At 38.8% G+C, this 18,051-nt stretch overlaps 1 protein-coding gene across 3 annotated transcripts in view; it reads left to right on the top strand.

Moving 5' to 3' along the window:
* The window catches only part of PTPRG (protein tyrosine phosphatase receptor type G), a 486,380-nt gene that overhangs the window by 355,943 nt on the left and 112,386 nt on the right, over positions 1-18,051 (top strand). For all 3 annotated transcript variants that reach the window (XM_063426859.1, XM_063426861.1, XM_063426860.1), the window contains exons 9-10: positions 11,449-11,633; positions 15,774-15,882. In XM_063426859.1, coding sequence (XP_063282929.1) covers positions 11,449-11,633; positions 15,774-15,882 — 294 coding nt within the window. The remainder of the gene's footprint in view (positions 1-11,448; positions 11,634-15,773; positions 15,883-18,051) is intronic.

Raw genomic sequence — 18,051 nt, 5'->3', positions numbered from 1 at the left:
ACGCAGCGCCCTCTGACAGACGCAGCGCCCTCTGACAGACGCAGCGCCCTCTGACAGACGCAGCGCCCTCTGACAGACGCAGCGCCCTCTGACAGACGCAGCGCCCTCTGACAGACGCAGCGCCCTCTGACAGACGCAGCGCCCTCTGACAGACGCAGCGCCCTCTGACAGACGCAGCGCCCTCTGACAGACGCAGCGCCCTCTGACAGACGCAGCGCCCTCTGACAGACGCAGCGCCCTCTGACAGACGCAGCGCCCTCTGACAGACGCAGCGCCCTCTGACAGACGCAGCGCCCTCTGACACACGCAGCGCCCTCTGACACACGCAGCGCCCTCTGACACACGCAGCGCCCTCTGACACACGCAGCGCCCTCTGACACACACAGCACACTTTCACACATATACAGCACACACATATACAATATATAAATTAACCCTCAGTGAGTTAACAGACAGACTATTAGAAACATGGAATGTGATGGCAGATGACACACACCCTCTTACACATACACTGCACCCCTCACACACATGCTGCACCCTTTACACATAGCACATCCAACACACTGCACCCCTCACACATACAATACATCCAAACATATAAAATGTACACTCTGAATCCTATATATATATATACACACACACACACGCACACAATATCCTATACTAACTCTGGGTCCTTTACACACTAGATCTTCAACACACACACTGCACCACCTACACACACTACATTCCTGACATACAAACTCTGGATCCCCTATGCACACACTACTTTCCTTGTAAGCAAACACATACAAAATTATCTAAACACACACTCTCTACAACCCCTACACACACTACATCATCTATATACACACACACACTACAGCCCGTATGCACACACTGGCTACACCTCCTATACACACTATGCCCCCTACACACACACACACACTCTCTCTACAGCCCCTAGCCACACATATTAAACCACAAACAGGAATTAAATCAACCTATTTACACAATACCACACCACAATCAGCTCACTCTACACACACGCAATCCCACAAGCAGGCTCCAAACAAATGCACCATACACTTTCCAGACCCTTTTGTCCTCTGGTATCCCACTTATGGAGACACCAGAGACAAGTTAAAACAAACACAGCGCAAGCAAGTTATTACATTTGCTGCACTGCGCAGAACTTTTCTCATGCTAGAGCTCTGCAGCGGGGCTCTGCGCATTGAACCAACATGCTCACTTTGAGAGGGGACGTGCTTGTCATTAGTAATGACAAAACACACCCTCTCTGGCCCTGCCCCCTTCTGCCTGGGCCAAAAAAAAATTCACAGTTCGGCCCTAGGGGTAGCTAAAAGAAGATTTCCAACTGTGGTAGAATTATAACTCCTTGATACTCTGCTGGACTTAAAGCATATCATTACCTGTACCTTTCTGTATCTCTCTTAAATGTCACCAACTCATTTGTGAAGCTAAATATCTCTTCATTTCATACAATACAGAATTAATGTGAACATCAACCGATAACAATCTCACAAATAGTTGTGTGCATTATGCCTCTGTATTATGAATCAGTAGCGTTTTATAATGGCCTTAAATGTCAATACTTATTAATAATGTATAGGCTCGTTGGCTTGATTGCATCAGTTGTGTTTTTCCTGTTGAATTTCAAGTATGATTAGGGAGGTGACCTTAAAGAAATATAATATTCAAAGAAATATTGTCCAAGCTGATTTTCTTTTACAAAACATATCAAACTAATTATTTTATTTAGCTGGAATAAAACATTCCATCCCAATGAGATGTTTTACGTACTTAGTGAAGACTCTAGTCATGAATATAGAAAAGATTATACTTGGAAGTCGAGAATGGGCTTTTGATGTTTGCCAGTGTTAGTTGGGCGAGGGTTCTTCTCACAGAAAATTGACTTTCATTGAATAGCATTGAACACGATTGTATATTCTAAGTACCTACAACACAGATTATTTTGCATTGTCTATATGTAATGCATAAGAAACTCTGAATATAAATGTTTATATGAAATGGAAAATGGCAAGGGTTAGGGGGATATTTCAGAATGAAAACAGATATAGTTGTAATTCATCTAAAGTATGTTTGCAGAAGGTAATCATTGGGGACGTTAGTTTATTAATGTGGAATCTTGAATCTCATTCTGGGCCGTCACAGACCACCAGAGCATATAAAGATGGTTGCTAGTGGGGCAGAAGAGGTCCTAAAATTTCATTCATCCGTTCATTCATTCTTCTGGCCAAAATCAAATCAAATTGAAATGTAATTCTAAGGCTTGTCATTTTTTTGTTTTTCTCAGTTGACCGAAATATGCACTACAATGTGAAAAAGATTTTAAAATAAGTAGCTTTAAGGTAATAGGGATTCATTGATCAATCATATGTTTAAGTTGAGTGCATGTATACATGATGACGAGCGGTCATGTTTTTACATGCTGGGTGGATGCGGGGAATCTGAATATTGTGCATCAAAAAAATGTAATGTGTCTAAATATTCCTTCAAATAACTGCTTCAAATTTAGTCAATTTATCTAATCTAAAATGCACTATTTACACATTTTAAACAACTAGTGAAGGGACTACACAATCCATCAGTGACCAGTACGTTGGAATTTAGACTTAAAGAAACACTAAAGTGTTAGGAATGCAAACGTATTTCTAACACTTTAGTATTAGGAATGCATATTTAGGTGTCCTGCCCCACTCTCTATGGAATAAAAAGGTGTTAAACGTACCTTTTCTCAACCGCTGTGCCGGTCTCGCCGCAGCTGTCCCCACCTCCATTGCTTAGACCATCAATTTTGATGATCTCCGCCAATACAATGCTTTCCGGAGGCTTTTATGGATGCATGGCAAAATGTTGTGCCAATCAGCAGAGCGTGGAGACGCTGAATGTAGGAGCTGCACACTTTGCAGCAATGGACTAGGAAGCACTTCTAGTGGCTTTCTAAGCGACTGCCACTAGACGTGTTACTAGGCAGCAATGTAAACATGACCATAGTGTCCCTTTAACTCTCATATGCATTTAGTGCAGATGATCTTATAATTACATTACCTTATGTTCTATATACAGTCAGAAGCTGGACTATGTCAACATTTGCAATCTAAGGTTAGAAATATATATACAGGATGTACAATGAAGTACATTGTAGGAGCACATAGGTTAGCATGGAACCCCCTGTTCTGTTTATTTTGCATCGCTGTATTAGAGACATTGACCTTGATTTAATATTTTTGGTTAAGCTTTTCAAAAGATTTAATATTTTTGAATAAACTTAAAAAAAAAAAATTAAATATAAAAAAATATATAACAACATTTCTAAATATTAACACATTTTCCAAAATATTAAATTATTTTAACATCTTAAGGGCGGACGCAATTGTCCAAGTTCTGAACAAGAACAAAACCAAGAATTTGAGATATGTCTATTAAACTATAATTTTCCTCTTTAATGTTACGTTCACCCACCCGTATTATGTATCATTTGGTTTAGGAGAAATAGGGCTTTGATTTCAAGTAAAATATTTACATATGATTTAATATGAATAAAATCCCCCAAAAAGTGTGAGAAATTAAGAAATGTTGTTATACGTGGCATTTGAACTTTGGATGTCATAATACTGTTAGCTTTTAGTAAAATACACATACATGGGTACAACAATGCCTCTCATGTACAAGTGTTATGTATTTTGGAAAGTTATAGGGTCAAATAAAGAGCTTGCCCGTTTCAGTTTTTATACATTAAAATTTGTCAGATTGGTTTGCATGGCCTATGTTGCCTTTGAGACCATACGGCGGCCCAGGAATAAAAATGACCCCCATTATTGCATATCGTTGGCAAAAGTAGACAACCCAGGGTATTAAAAATGTGTGGTATGTCCATGTATACATTACATATGTTAGTGTTCATATTTGTGTTTTTGCATTTTTATCCACACACAAATTGGCTTTTTACTGATAGTTATTGTCATTATACATTTTATTTCTCTAAAACCATCATATTTGTGTTCAGTGATGTCTCACGAGTACAACAGTACCCCCATGTACAGGTTTTATGGGAAGTGTAGATTTTTATTAGTATTGCATACTTATATTATTTCATGAATTATATATTGGGGGATCTGCCTGACAACCCAGACAGTCCCCCTGCTCCGGCAACCCAGCAGATCCACGCCATGTGATCATGGTGTCATTGGCTGGGTTGTCAGGCAGGTCCACTGAGATCATTGTGGAGGATAAGCATGCTGACCAGAGGGAGGTCCAGATCGTTAGAGCGTGTTATGCTGCTATAACTGCATTAAGGCTACTTTTGCAGGATGACATTGCATGCCCCAGGGCTAAAGGTGTATCCAAAAAAAAGTCACCAAAAATATTAAATTGAGGCCATAGACTGTAACCTTGAAGTGTACCTGTTGTGATCATAGCACATTATCACGCAAGTCAAATTGAAAGATATAAATATTTGTTTTTCATGTTTTGCAATGTAAATTTCTTTCTTTAGTGGAGTTTAAAAATGGAGTATCCCTTCCAGAAAAGAGAGTGTGTTGTATGCTCCAGGTCCCATGAGTATGGCATTGTAAGCGCTAACTAATTTACGTACTTTGCCTGAAAATAAAATAACCCCTTAAGGACACATGACGGATCTATTCCGTCATGATTCCTTTTTATTTCAGAAGTTGTGTCCTTAAGGTGATAAACAATAAAAAAATTAAAAAAACAAAACAAACTAAAACAACTGAACAAATAGCTAGGTTGTTTTAAATCTGACAAAGTGACTTTTACTTTTTAAGAAGACATCCTCATCTTCGGCTCCTATCTAAACTTATTCAGAGTACGTTGCCTCTGCGTTGCTTGTTAATCAAAAGTGCCTAGCATGCCACCCCACTCGCTTATTAGAGAATGTCCTAAAGCGTTCTCTGCATGGTCCTAGATCCCTCCGTACTCACTCTGTTGCTGCTGGGGACAGTTTGCTGGTGTTCTAAATGCAGGACACCGGGGAGCAAAATTGACAATGGTGGGATGTGACTCCAAAATCAGGGCTGTCCTGCCTAAATCAGGAATTTAATCTTTCTCTTTAATGGCAATTTATTTAGTTTCTTCTTGCTTATCTCTTCTTTATTATTTATAGTATTTGACTGGTTCAAATTAACAATGCTAAGAAATATGTGGTGCATATTTTATAGCAAATGACCGGGGGCATTGGCCATTTTTTTTTCTTTGTAACTGGTGTCCTTTTAACGTTTGTAGGAAAACAAGATAAAGCAAGTGAAGAACTTGAGAAATGTGTTTGAAAAATTTCTGTACCATTTGCTTGCACAGTTAGGTAGCAGATCAAGACAAAGCACATATGCCTTTTCAGAGAAACTGAACCAACACATCACTGGGAAAGCTGTTGACATTCATTGTGAATGGAATTTGAGACCGTGTAACGTCGCCCAATAATTCAGTGGGTTGATCTATGAATTAATCCATAAACTGGACTTGGAAGGAATTCTATAGGAGAAACCATAAATTGAGGAAGCTCGGAAGTTAATAATAGTAAAGATCAACACTTAAGACCGAGAGAGACGGCGGGGCTTGACTGGCTAGCCGATTGGACGCATGTTGCACAGGCTCCTGGGCCAGACAAGCTAAAAACATCTATGCACGAAATCAAGCAACGGAATAAACCGCAAAACTAACAGGCTGCAGAGAGAGGGGATCGCAGGGATCACGGCGATACCGAACTCTGAACCCCCGGGTCCGGATTACCTGCCCTCAACCTTTCGCGGCCTACAAGTATATTAGACGTAGGAGAGACGGCCGCTCTCCAGCGTCGGCCACGGCTAAACATGGCGGACCTATACCTCCCCCCCCCCTTTTGACCGGTGGGGGTTATCCTGGCCTCTGGAGGCCCCCCACCACTGCACCCAAGACCTAATGGGCAGTGCCAAGGAGCGGCATCCGAGAAGGCGAACACAACGGGCAGCCCCACAACCGAAGACTACCTTGCAGCCTCTCAAAAGTGACTTAACCAAATCTTCGACAGATTCTGGGCAAACCTGGCAGCACGACAACCGGGTACACAAAAGCACGACCAACCTGGGGCTGCCCCCGATGATGCCGCAGACCCGCTCGCACAGACCCACTCAAAAGCCAACGACACCATGCACCCAGATGGAAAAGCGGCGCCTATGCAAAAAGAAGCGACCTCTGCAAAACCGCCTACTTACAGCCCAACAGAGGCATGGAACACACAGCAAAAGGCAAGTGGCGGCAGGGGGGCAAGGAAGGAGTTCAGACAAACGGCACTCTGACACCTACAGCCCCACAAGATAGCGGACCAGTGCGCAGAGACGCCATGTGGCACACAGCCGCAACACAACCTCATACTCCTAGAAAAAGTACATACCCGTACAAGGCCTGCCAGCTACAGAGAGACCAACGGTCACTTTACAAACTGGGCATTGGATGAGAAGACCCGGACTGCCTAAGGGCACATCGAAGGGCTGACATGGGCACAAAGGACAGTACATATCCTGTTTAACGGGGTGGACTCCTGTTATTAATCTACTTAGGTATTCTGTCGTTAACACTCACCTTAATCCTACACAAAAGCATAACCTAGCATGTAAACTACCTATAAGGTACTTAATAGAGAGTAATACTCAGTACTGTGTTTAGCTAAAGATGATCGATACACATTGACTAGCAATCCGACTACATACGTAATGTTTACTAACCAATTATAATCAGCTGAGAAATACAAATGGCAACATACGAATAGCTTGCTTGTGTTAACACGTAAAATGCAGCTATGTTTAAGGGTGTAAAGCCTTGGGGGTTCAATGTACTAGCCATTCAGTGTGGCCAGATTTCTCATCTACCTAATATATTTAACAAGAAATTCTCATGTCTGCTATATCCTACGATTGAATCATCAGTTTTGTTTTCCATGCAGACTTGTATGTCCCAGCATTCATTATACTGCAATAGTGTACAGCTAAGCAACGTTAACTCATCCACATGCTACACTGCATGGCAGTAACTATTCATCAATGTTAAGCCTGTTATATTGTTTGTATTTAAAAAAAAAAAAAAAATGTGCACGCACTCATGCCACTGCTCAATCTATATGAATATATATGTACGCTGTTGTGGCGTTTGAAAAATAAAGAATTAAAAAAAAAAAAAGACAGAGAGAGACACTTATAGGAAGGGCTGTCAAGCCTTTTTCATTTCCTCTGTGTGTAAATGTTATGTTATAGAGTTCTGTTAAAAGCTTGGGAAATGCATACATTGTATATATTCCCTATAAATATGAATATATCAAAAAGAAAATTGAAATAATCTGTTGACACAAAATGATTAAGACAACATTTGCGGCTGCATCCTAGCGGCAGTTTATTTACCTCTGTTTCATATGAAGACCTAGCTTGTCGCTAATGGGAATAGAACCCTACAAAGGGCCAGTGTGTTTTTTATATATAGGACAGTTGCATTTTGTATTTTTTTGTTTTACATGATTAACATGCATTTTTATTACATTTTATTCCACAGCAAAGAGGTTGTTGCTGCCATACCATTTGAGGGAAAAGTAGCTTAATGTCTCCCAATGTTGCGTTTTATGGATATAATATACAATAATATAATATACACACCTCTGTTAAAACAAACCCGCAGAATAAAACCACAAAAAATGGGGTGGGGTGGGGTGTGGCATACAAATAGACTATTTAACTCACACCTTACTGTCACCCAAGTGTGAATACTCAATTAAATTTACATTGATGGTACCCGCGAAAGTCCTGTAGATGACAGCAGTAGGATGTATCCCAGCAATCTCAGTTTTCTGGTGGCTGGCGAAGTTACTTTATCCCTGGGAATAATTGAGACAATTTAGATGGAAACTCAGTGGGATATTGAGGCCTCCGGGAGCCATATCGGCATTGAACTGTCTCCAGTCTACACCAGTCTACACCCATGGCCAGTAGCGACCACAAGATTATTTTAGCGCTATTCTCTAGTATATAGTGCCTGTTTGTTTTTGTAAGGGTATGCATTTGATTTTATGTATTTAAGTAAATTTTCTTAATTTTTTTACGTAATAAAAGAATTGAAGATTAAATCCCGATACTCACATCCTTCAAGGTACCGTCAATTGAAAATGTTATTGCTTTCTAAGTCTTCCGTCCACTGTTTTCACACTTGGGTGACACAAAGTCGGGAAAGTTAGTTCGTAGTTTTTGTGTATGCCACTCCCTATTGTTTTGGGAGAAATGGAACAGAGATGGGGGATGTTGCATGCAGATAGGAGGCATGTGTAACTAGCCACCCATGTGTAACCAGCCATCTAAAAAAGAGCAAGTCAGTCTGGCATGAATACCTTCCACCACTCTCGCTGGTCCCACTGAGGGTAGCACATGCACAGAGCAATGTTAAAAGCACTCCATTTTCCATTGTCTCAATATCCTCATTGTAATTGGCACAGTGAGAGTGCATTTAATCACAGTTTCAGCTTTATAGTAAATTGGTCTCTGGTGTCTCCAAATGCAGCACACCAGAGATCAAACCTGGGGCATTATTAGCCTATGTTTGAGACTGTTCCACTGAACCTAGTACTGTTTGGAAGTATGCAGCACATTTCAAAGTGAATTTAAAATTTAAGGCCAAAGTGGATGAAGTGGAAGCATTGTTGAACCAATTTTTTTTTTTCCTCCTTAGCTATTTTTATTTTGTCTTTGATTTTTTAGCAGTGAAAGGCGGATAAACCATTATGCAAGCAAGGTGGGTGCCTAGAGCCTACGCAGAAACAGGAGGGCACCCTGTCTTGCACACAATCTGGCTCCCTGATTTGAGCCCTAGGTAACCTTAAAGAGACACCTTAGGCATCCAGATCACTTAATTTCATTGAAGTGGTCTGGGTGCAGTGTTGTTTCTATCTCCTTAACCCTGCCATGTAAAAAAAATGCAGTTGTAGAGAAGCTGCAATGTTTAAATTGCGGGGTTAAGACTGCCTTTCTCGATTCACACAGAGTTAAACTCCGTGAGATGACGCTGGACGTCCTCACGCTTTGCAAGAGGACATCCAGCGTCTTAAAAATTCCCGTAGGAAAACATTGATTCAATGTTTACCTATGGGAAGGGCCTAATGCGTTTATCTGCATTCACGGTGCATGTGCATTCTCTCATTGCCGTGATGTCACGTGAGGAGGTTGCTGAGGAACCAATTCGCTGGAATCCGGTAAGTGTAAGAAAGATCGGGGGGGTGGGAGGGGGTTGGGAATGAGGGGGGGGGGCTGGCGTGGAGGCAGAGGGACACTATAGTGTTAAGAATACAGTTTAGTATTCCTAACACAGTAGTTTTCCTTTAATCTGGCCCTGTTAGCAGTTATAACTTTAGTGCATACACCTGATAAACATGCACATACATAGTAGTATGGGCTGTCACAGCTTTGTAAGAAATTTAAAGTGGATGACATGTACATCGTGTGACATGTGCGTAACAGAAGGGGTGGTAGGACTAATTAAATCCGCTATGTACTGCAGCTATTGTTCAGGATTTGGAAGCCTATTAATCTCACGCAGCCCTACACCACATGTACACCCTAGTGTTACATTAAAATCGATGGATCCCTTGATTCTCGCTCTCCAGAGACACTGTTATATAAAGGATGTGAAATCCCGATCTGTCTGAAATTACAGGCAGATTATGTAATATATATAATAGTATGTTATGTACATTTTTATATTTTGAGCAGATGGCCTTTGGCCATGTTTTACGGAATCTAGATATTTGCAAAGCGTGCCATGGTTGTGTTGTGTTCTCCATGTTAATGCAATGCTTATTCTTTGAAAATAAGTAATATCAAACACACAGAGAACAGTATTGTTTTAATATTGGAGCAGAAATGACAATTCCTGTGTCTGTATTTAGAGGTTTAAGTGACTCAGAAACCATCCTATTTTTTATATACCGGTACTATGTCAAATTGCAGATCTTCTTCCCTTGGACTTTTGAAGCAATAGTTTTCTAATATAAAGGAAGAGAACTGTCTGTGCAAATTGTGATATTGGAAAATCTCTCCAAAAGCCGTGTCTTTCCTTTTGACTTGTCAGCCCATCCCAGCTTTTACTCGTTGCCGGTGCCTTCCAAGGCTGAAACATTTACATTTTAGTTCAGGCAGCCTCCAGATGTGTTCTGGAATGAACAGCAGGTATAGACCGCATTCAGGTTAATGCAGATTGACCGTAACATACACCTGACTTGCACCCACATCTAGACATGTGAAGATCTTAAGACCAGATGCTAAAAGGTCTGGCCAAATGGTGTTGAATGGAAACTCACAATCACATCTTTCTCCGAAAACTGAAAATATTTTGTTCAAACTCTTCATATCCAACATAAGACCATATGTGCACAGTATGCTAATAATTTAATTTAATTGATTTTTACTGTTTATGAATAGTCATAACTTCTCAAACATGATCTCATTTTTACAATTAACAACCTTTGAAACAAAATAGAATAAACTCTAATTTATTAATTTTATTTTATTTATTATTGGCGGTCGCCAAACGCATTTTAGAACCACACTAAAGGGGAATGTAAAGGATTGATCTTGAGTCTTATGCAATGCAATGATTATGAACACAATAGAACACTCCATTTATGCGTGCACTCTGTGCCATGAGACTGCCACTGCACATGCACAGCAAAAATGAAATACAACTGGCTCGAATTTGTATTCTATTGTCCTGCTTTCAAGGCTGTCCTAGCAAAATCATGACCATTGACCGTTTCTCAAGGTGCCCGGACAAATGTTTATTGTCTAAACATTCAGAGTTGGCTTCCTATTACTACCAAATAATTGTGGTAGTGCCTTTGTGTTCTTCCCTGGCTAAGATACTACATATCCAAAGAGGTAGCAGAAAAGGGTCTTCTATCTGTCACATCAACGTAGACCAAACAGTTGCATGGGAATTAATAACATACTTTATTAATTCCAAATTATTTAACATACAGGGCTTTATAAAGTTTGCTTATTTACCGTTGGCTTTAAAATGAAAATATTACTGTTTGTATAATTGTTTTTACAATTATAATCTGTGCGATAAACAGACCTTAACTGTGTGTTGTTGCTTTTTATTTATTGAAAATGCTTATAGAAGCGACCAAAATGGCATTTTAAACAAGAAAAAAAAGACCTAGGACTGCACATTTAGGCCTAGCAGGGTTTTATTTCTCTTCTAGCATATTTCAAGGATGAATGAGTAACTGTATTTCGCTAATTAAAATTAAAAATGCAACACTGCTACGTAAACAGAAGATCGGTCAGCATAGAACAACTTGCATTCTAATCTCTAATTAGCACAAGATTCTTGGTTTGCTTAGGAAATGTGTTAATGAGTTATATTTATCATTCCTTACGTGTTTTCTTTTTTATTTAGTTTGCAGTACCCCTCCTGTCAGCATGAAGGTACAACAAGTGAACAAGACGGCCTTACTAGTTACATGGAATCAGCCAGAGACCATATATCATCCTCCAGTTACAAACTACATGGTTTCATACAGCTGGACTAAAAATGATGAAGAAAAAGAGAAGACCTTCATTAAGGACAGCGACAAAGACTTGGTAAAGTTGTCATGATTCTCAAATATTACTCAAAAGTGTTCCCTTTCAGGCCTTCATCCATGAGTTGGCCAACACTCAAACATTTAGTTAAGAAAACAGCCAAACACCCAATCTTTCTTGAGAAAAAACAAAAGATGTCTGTTCAAAGTAATAGTTGTTTGTTCAACTGGTAAGACGTTGTCATGATCCTCTCGTATGAGCACGGTTGGGTCAAAATTTGACTCTCTTAATCTCTAGTATTATAAATTATAGTTGCGCTCGGAGATTACAAAACCAGTTCGGATTTTATTATAAATGTGTTTTAATGATGTTGTTCCACTATCAGAAACAAAAACGGAATACTCTTGTATGTTGAGTATACACTCAAGAACATCACATACCTTTTTTTAAGGATTGTTTTACGCAGCCACCATGGTAACAAAGATATTTAACCTAAGATTGTTCTCTCCTTGTGTCACATGACTACAAGATATGTCCTTACAAAAATATCAAAGGAATGTGGTAAAGTGATTACAGTGATTAAATAATTAATTCCACTTCTCAATCGTGATAATTAAAATTAATAGGGAGGATGGAATAAATGCTTAATTTAGTTTCAAGAATATTCTATTCAGCACACTGGAATAGCCCATTTTAAATTAATAAATGTAATGTTCTAAAGACTGTGCCGTGTTGAAGAGATGCTTTTGCATATTTTTTTTATTTAAAAAAATAAAATTTAAACTGATCACTGTTTGATTCTTAGCTAATGATTTGTATGAATTGTATACCTTTTTGCAAGTAACCAAGGCCACAGTCTCAGAGGAAAAAAGGCAGACTTGAGTTACTTTTAAATGGAAATTTTTGCTTTCACTTCACTGCACTATTTTAAGATTTTGCGTCTTCAGCGTTTTTTGCCTTTCTCAAAAGCAGAGAGCAATGCATGTGCCCTTCTAAATCTCAGAACACGGGAATCAAAGAAACACTTTCAGGTTTCTAAGAAAGCATTTAATGTTAATCAAAGGAAGTTGGCCATATAGTGAAATCCACAATTCCGTATGCAGATAAAAGATATTATTCGGAAGAAAAAATTCTTAATGACTATTTTTGGTCAAGTAAAAATTACTTACAATATAATGTAAATGAATGTTTCATGCAACGGCATATTTTACATCATTTCCAACAGAAATTTATTAATTCCCCCTGCTTAACTTTATCTGGGTTACCGACGAAAATATTTTGGCTTTTAATATCATCATCAATATCATATTACAATACCTAAAAAATCTTGATCTTCTGCTTTCTCTTTCCTAAATTACATTGTGACAAAAAGTTTCCAATAAAAATTCTTGTACCTGCCCACCATTTTTTTCTCCTTTGGTTCTGGGGTGATAGACAATTTATTATGGGCACGAATACAATGGTGTTATGGGAAAGATTCTGGTGCAAAATTATAAAAGTAATTGTTTCACTTTTAGAACTTTGCTCCAGAATTGATTTTTAGAATTACCTCCACATATTTAGGTACATTATTAACTTTATCATTAGATGTTTACCATATACATTGTTTACTATTTAGTAGACTAGTGCTTAGAGAGAAAAAAAATAGTGGTACGGACAGGAAAAGTGGTCCGGACGAATAAATAAAAATAACATTTATTGGGTGGACTGATATTCATCTATGTGGCATTTTGGCTCGGACGCATTTCAACAATGCAATTATTTTGGTTAAACACTATTTGGACAAACCACGAGGGCAAAAATGAACCAATCGGTGTACTGAGAAGTATGTCCATAATAGATTATGTATTTATGTTGCAGTATACTCATAGGTGAACTTTCTCGCCATTTGGCTCACAGGTTAAGTGAGAAGAAATAACCAATAGAGGAGGGAGAAAAATGAGCAGCAAAAAATATATATTTATATATTCATTAAATATGTAAAATATAGAACATTGTTTTACTGCTCCTCCTTTTTCCCTCGACTGGTAACTTCTCACTTGATCTGTGAATAAAATTAACATTTAGTGACTGTTCCCTAATCATCAATCATCTTCTTTTTTTCCTTTTTTGTGCCAGTAGCGGAGCTTCTGATCACTTACCAGACAAAACTGTTTCCTATTGTCCATTTCCGTTATATGACTATTCAGAGTTACGGTATTTGGACAGCCTGCAATCATGTATATGAATTGCAATTTGTTTAACACCGAATGCACAAGTCTACTATTAGTCAGATGATGTAGTAATTCTACATTTTCCAGGTAGCAATAATACGGCGTTGGATTAGCGTAATGCATGTATCCCTGGTTTGGAGAAGGGTCTGGTGGAGGAGTTGAGGCTAATTAGGAAACTAGTCTTTCCATGATTTGGGCACGGTGCATAGGTAATTCGGTGGTAACTGATTGATTATATTCTGAGGCCTTTAGGGATCTGTTTACATAGATCATGGACTTTCAATTGTTCATACTTCTGTCCCTCTCACTTAATTACTACCTCAGGCGCCTAGCCCCAGCCACCTCTTATTCTCTCAATATCTATTTCCATTTATGGTGCTTCACTGTTTTTGGTGTGCTTGAATGTTAGTGGTACGTTAGCGCAAGTATTGCAAGCTCCGAAAGATATAATCATGGCATAGTAATTGAGCACTAATGGTTTCTGTTGAGAAATGTAAATATTTGACATTGTCTTTATGCTTTCTGACTTTCCCAATATAAAAACAATTTACTAAAACCGTTAGGTAATCCATGAATCATGGACCATTGCAGGCCCTTGAGGACTGAATTGAGAAGTATTATCTTTAAATGGTCTTTGTAATATACTTCCAAAATGACCTTTGTGCTGCCTGGTGAAGCACATTAAGATAATTTAGAAGTAAACATTTTGTAATATTTGCATGTATACATTATGTAGAACAAGTACAATTAATCAAAGAATTAATCAAAATTAGGATGCCTTATTTTGACACCATAAAATAGGTAGATCATTTCACATCGCAATTAGGAAAACACTTTCAGTCTTTAACTAATCAAATTTCAGGGTGCGCAAACCATTACAATGTATACAAATTAGGAATTTAAAGCAATTCTATTATTTCTTATGATTAGGATTAAGAACATGCTTTTAAACATTCTTCATATCTGTAAATCTACTCAGAATTGATCAAACGTGGTCACTGTCAAAAGGAAGTTGGCATTAACTGGATACTATAAAATTTTCCAACGCCAATTCATATTTTGCAAGTTATAAATAAATGACGTGCTGAAACCATAGAAGTATATTCTGGAAATGTTAGATGAAAAAGGAGAAATACCTTTGTCTATACTAGTTCAAAAGGCTTCTGCACAGGTACATAATGCCCATCAAACTCTTGTACAGGTTGCTGCAAATCAAACTAAGCAGCATACCTGTCTGAAGTTAACAAGATGACCTATGTATAGAACTGCTCGATATTTTTCTCAGGGATCTATTTATAAGTGTTCAACGTTAGAATTTTAAAAACTTTCCTTTGACAAGAGGAGTACAGATGACTCTTCTCATGTTATATTGATAAACATTAATGCAGTGATTTACAAGTGAAATGGGACTACAAAATATATCTGTCGTTATGTGTGAAACACTTTGTATGTTGCATAATTCCGTTGATTAATAAAGGACATTTCAATGTCACACCTTAAAAGAGAAAATGAAGATGGGATTCAGTTCTACGTATTATTTATTGGGCCTACTTAGGATAACGCTTTTTGGCACAAGTACATTGTCTGGTTTATGGCCACATTAAAAAAATAAATACATGTAAAAAAAAAAAAAAAACACATACAAATCAAACAGAAGACAAACCACTCAAAATGCATAGATTCAAACTGAACCCTGATTTTATTGGCTGCATAAATATTTCCCAGACGTTCCTTTTGTATATACAAGTGTTATTGAGCTCTTAAAATTGCTTTTTTAATGACACCCGTAACTGTTTTAAATGAACACCTGTAGGACTTGGAGCTCTTTGGAGGAAGGTTTTTTTTTCATGAATTGCGATGTGCAAATATGAATAGATTAGTAAAGTGTGGGAATTAAGATCAACGTCTCCCACTGTTCAAAGGCAGTGGTCGTGTTGAACGCAGAGAAATGAGAGTTCTTATCAGTGTTTTTTTTCTTCTTTAACAGAAAATCATCATTAACCATGTTTCACCGGACATCCTGTACCTATTCAGAGTTCAAGCTGTTTGTCGATATGATATGCGCAGTGATTTTAGCCAAACCATGCTATTTCAAGGTATTTGTTTGTTTTTTATTACTGATGTGTGTGTGTGTGTGTGTGTGTGTGTGTTCGTATATATAAATACACAGGATTTCTATGGATATATTTGTGCACGTAAAGTGTGTTTATAGTATATTTTATCAGTGCTTTTACATTTTGATCTTTGTTGCAAACTTGTGCAGTATCAAAACACCTGTATTATAGAACACCATCTTGCTAGAAAAATAGCAATAAGTAACTTAACAATTGTTTGCACATGACAGAGATGAAACCTAGGTCAGCAATTTTTAGTTGTACCTTTTATCATGTGATGAGTTTGTTTTGCGCAGCAGTAAGGAGTAACTTCAAAATAATTAGTCACGGTCTATAGAAGCCACCCTGAGCTTGGCCGTGACCGCTTTGATGACCGCAAAAAACGACAAACTTTAATAAGCACATATCTACAAACCACCTGTGTTTTTCAAATACAGAAATAACAAAAAACAGAATAACGATGCTGTATTTTTTTGATGCTGGAATATCTTTCTGTAAGAAAATTTAGCAAATTGCCCCGATCTGCTACAGAAATATTTTGGCTGGTGTATATAATCCGAAATGCTAAATTAAGCACATGCACGGCAGACAATTTCTGGATAGGAGTAAGTTGATGGTTTTCATGGATAGCGAACCTGAAAATTAATCTGGATAGACACTGCCTGCTGACATCCCCGACAGAGAAGTAATGGGGCATACGTTGCTGAAGTTGCAAGTCTGCTCATAAGATTCTAAATCAATCTGTTAAGCTTAATTAGTGCATCTGTTGTTGGCTCTAGAGAGGTCAACAGCTATAGATTGTTATTTACCCCAAGCTCCTCAACTTTCTTTACAGATGACCCATACCATATAGAGAATAGGAACACAGAGAAACCTGTTACTAGAACATGAATACCTTTTAACTCCAGTTTAGCTGGTGAAAACTGCTTAGCTTGGCTGGCTGCATGCAGCGGTAACTGTGACGGAATGTTCTTTAACAAATGGAATTTTTGAAGATAATTTATTATACTGAAAAATGTAACTTTTTAATTTTATTTTCTAGCAGCGATGGGTGATACTGATCAGGAAAACACTGCCTTTTGAATTGATAATGATTTTTTTATTTTATTTGATGCAGTGTTAAAGGGAATCTCCAGTGCCAGGAAAACAATCCGTTTTCCTGGCACTGGAGGGTCCCTCTCCCTCCCACCCCGCAATGCCCGGTTACTGAAGGGGTGAAAACCCCTTCAGTCACTTACCTCAAGCAGCGACATGTCCCACGTTGCTGCCTGCTCCTCCCCCGCCGCTCCACCTTCTTCCTCTGTCGGCCGGTGGGTGAGACTGATCCCGCCCACCGGCAATGCCGTGCATGCGCATTGGCGCACCCCATAGGAAAGCATTGAAAATGAATTTCAATGCTTCCCTATGGGGAATAGAGCAACGCTGGAGGTCCTCACACAGCGTGAGGACGTCCAGCGATGCTCTAGCACAGATAATCTGTGCTATGATGCAGGAAGTGACCTCTAGTGGCTGTCTAGTAGACAGCCACTAGGGGAGGACTTAACCCTGCAAGGTAATTATTGCAGTTTATAAAAAACTGTAATAATTACACTTGCAGGGTTAAGGAGTTGGCACCACTCCAATGAGCAGACGTGGTCTGGGTGCCTGGAGTGTCCCTTTAATGATTTATATTGTATTTTATACATTTTAAAATTCTTTCTTCTTGATTTGTCGTTGCATCACCATGCCGTTGTGATAACCATAAAAAACATTACATGCAATATAGGTACAGGTTGGCATTTGTTATATGACTCCCATTGTTTTGGTAATTGGTGCTGGTAGGTATCCTTGCTGTTTTTCATGGGTGTCTAGCATTCCGACAACATCTAACTTGTCCCCTTACTGATAAAGGATAGGTATTTAGTGAGAATAGTCAGGGTAAGATAAGAGGTATAGGAAAGTATACCACCCCAGACATCCCCAATACATCTGAGTGACAACCCTTAGTAATGGCAGCATAATAGACTTCTTTATCTTCTAGACCTGTCAATATTAAGTGGGGGTGAGGAGCTTATAAGAAACATATGTGTGGCAAGCAAGAAGTCCGGTTCGGCTTGGTTACCCCTGTCTGGATATGCGCTGGGGCCCTGGGGCCATCCAGTTGATCATCCT

The sequence above is a fragment of the Pelobates fuscus genome, chromosome 7, assembly GCF_036172605.1.
Source record: "Pelobates fuscus isolate aPelFus1 chromosome 7, aPelFus1.pri, whole genome shotgun sequence".
NCBI classification, from domain to species: Eukaryota; Metazoa; Chordata; class Amphibia; order Anura; family Pelobatidae; genus Pelobates; species Pelobates fuscus.
This window is presented reverse-complemented; position numbering and strand designations above follow the sequence as displayed.